Source organism: Aplysia californica, unplaced genomic scaffold (assembly GCF_000002075.1).
Source record: "Aplysia californica isolate F4 #8 unplaced genomic scaffold, AplCal3.0 scaffold00910, whole genome shotgun sequence".
NCBI classification, from domain to species: domain Eukaryota; kingdom Metazoa; phylum Mollusca; class Gastropoda; order Aplysiida; family Aplysiidae; genus Aplysia; species Aplysia californica.
This window is the reverse complement of record NW_004798180.1, coordinates 209,187-211,601: the sequence shown is the minus strand read 5'-3', so window position 1 is coordinate 211,601 and position 2,415 is coordinate 209,187. Positions and strand designations below refer to the sequence as shown.

The following is a 2,415-nucleotide window of genomic DNA, read 5'->3' as shown; positions in this document are numbered from 1 at the left end:
TTGTAACACCTCTAATCTTCGGCACTTCTATGACCTTATTGTGTATGTTACTCTCTTGTAACACCTCTAATCTTCGGCACTTCTATGACCTTGTGTGGCAAGAGCCGTAAAACACTTACTAAAACACATTTATTTCGAGAAGAAAAACGTTGAACCCCTACAGTACATTGTTGTCGTCTGTTCCCAGCCCCTGCTGTCGGTCAAGGCCCTAGACAAGGCCGGAGAGTTCTCCCCTTGGTCAATCCGGGCACAGAAAGTACTGGCCGCGGACCTCCAAGGACAGCTGAAGGTAAGTAGGTCACGGTGTTCTCACAGTAAGTAGGTCACGGTGTTCTCACAGTAAGTAGGTCACGGTGTTCTCACAGTAAGTAGGTCACTGTGCTCTCACAGTAAGTAGGTCACGATGTTCTCATACTAAGTAGGTCACGGTGTTCTCACACTAAGTAGGTCACGGTGTTCTCACACTAAGTAGGTCAGGGTGTTCCCACACTAAGTAGGTCCTCCCCCCCTCCTCCCACCACAGAGAACTGCTCAAAGACATCTCCACGGCCCCCGCCTCCCTGTACCGTACTCCAGTCCTCAACATCGCCGGCGCCTGCCACGCCCAGTTCGCCTCGGGCAAGATGCCAGCCACGGTGGTCAAGTATGACCTTCACCCCGACATCTCAGAGGCCGCGGCTCACAGACAGATAGGTCAACACGTCAGCGACTTCCTCACTGTCAGTCTACAGATCGGTGACGTCACCAAGGGCAAGGCCGCTCTCCGACAGGCCTTCAACGACGCGGGCACCAGGTTCAAGGTGAAGGACGTTCTATGACCTCTCGTGTCTTAACAGACGATTGTGGGTGATTGGCGGGTGCTCTGCTGTGGCTTGCTTTTTCTTTCCTATTAAACATCTATCGTCTTTATCTCCCCTCCTTCTTCTTCGTGTTTGTTACTCTCTTACAACACCGCTAATCTTCGGCACTTATATGACTTTATTGTGTTGCAAGTGCATGTAACGTAAGACACTTTACTAAAACTAAAACTAACAGACGATCTGAGAGTAGTGTCGTCGGCCAACTGTAAAAAGTACTAGGCCCAACATTTCGATTGTTTTGCTTTCCAGCTAGATCTGGGCATTCTGCAGCAGCAGCACATCGCAAACGCCGCTGTTTTGTTTTCCAGCTAGATAGTAGCAGCACATCGCAAACGCCGCTGTTTTGTTTTCCAGCTAGATAGTAGCAGCACATCGCAAACGCTGCTGTTTTGTTTTCTTCTTTTGTTGTTGTTGTTGTAAAGTCCAAGTCTCAGCGCCATATAGAAATATAGGGAAGATGTAGCATTCCAGCATTTTGTTTCTTAAAATGTAGAGATAATTTCGTGGATGGAAACAGTTTGTGCATCTGGCTGAATCTTGTTCTTGCATTTGCTGTTCTTATGTTGTTGTTTTGTTGTTGTTGTTGTTTTTTTGGGGGGTCACTTCTGCCGTCGTCTGTGATTTATCCCTTAGATATTTGAAGAGATACACTTGTTCCATTCTCTCCCTATCTATGGTTATGTCTTGCTTTTCCACCAGATCTTGATTTGTCCGTTGTTTTTGTTTTCTTGGCGTTCATGACGAGGCCTACCTTGCTTCTGTTCTCTTGTGCAACTTTCACAATGTTAGAGGAAGGTTTTCACTCGTGCTTGTAAGCAGGGCTGTATTATCTGCGTATCCCAGGAGGGCTTTTTTTGTAGTTGTTGCTGGGGTTTTTTTTAAAAGGTAACTTCGTATCTTGAATTTGGCACGGATGGTAACACAATACAGTTTTGGTACAGGACGTAACAGAACGTGACCTTAAAGTGTAACTATATTGGATCTATTTTTATATGTATAAACAGTAGCCTAGTTCTCCAAATCAAAATAAGACGAAGAAAATGAATTAGGAAACATTTCAAAGGAAAGTTTTTGAGTGAGGACCAGACTGAACTGTTTAGAGAAAAATTCCCCAAGGAAAAAAACACCTGGCACACTCACCCAGAACCTGAGGCAGTCTCATATTGTTCCCAAACTTACACAACGCTTGGGCTTAGTTGTTGGTTGTTGGTTTTTTTCCTACGTTGTATTTGTCCGACTTTCATATCGCCACCATTTTGATAACAGTCGCGCCTTGTCATGCACGAAAGTCATACCCGACATGATATTCCCGTCTTGAGATTCTCTCACAAACCTCCGAGTTATGAAAACATCTCGTCCAGAGATAGGGTCACTAGGTATCAAGTCCTCTATCAAACCCTCCAGCTGTCCTCAAGTGTTTTCCCCCCTGGCGTCAAGAATCACACCCAGTTATCGCCGCCGTCTGGAGAGTCTAGTTCTGAACATGTCCACCTTCTGTTTTCTAACCAAGGCCCAGTTTTGCCAGCAGAGGGCGGGTTATAATAGGTGCACCCCC

General features: G+C 45.9%; 2 protein-coding genes across 3 annotated transcripts in view; both read left to right on the top strand.

Annotated features, from left to right (window-relative positions):
• Positions 1-836, top strand: part of LOC101860533 — a 9,088-nt gene extending 8,252 nt beyond the window's left edge. The window contains exon 5 of one of the 2 annotated variants that reach the window (XM_005110563.3): positions 524-836. In XM_005110563.3, coding sequence (XP_005110620.1) covers positions 524-818 — 295 coding nt within the window. In that variant the 3' untranslated portion in view covers positions 819-836. The remainder of the gene's footprint in view (positions 1-523) is intronic. The other variant, XM_005110564.3, reaches the window with a different exon arrangement.
• Positions 140-2,415, top strand: part of LOC106013449 — a 4,043-nt gene continuing 1,767 nt past the window's right edge. Inside the window, exon 1 of the mRNA XM_013089255.1 lies at positions 140-290. The gene's annotated coding sequence lies outside the window, so the exon portion shown is untranslated. The remainder of the gene's footprint in view (positions 291-2,415) is intronic.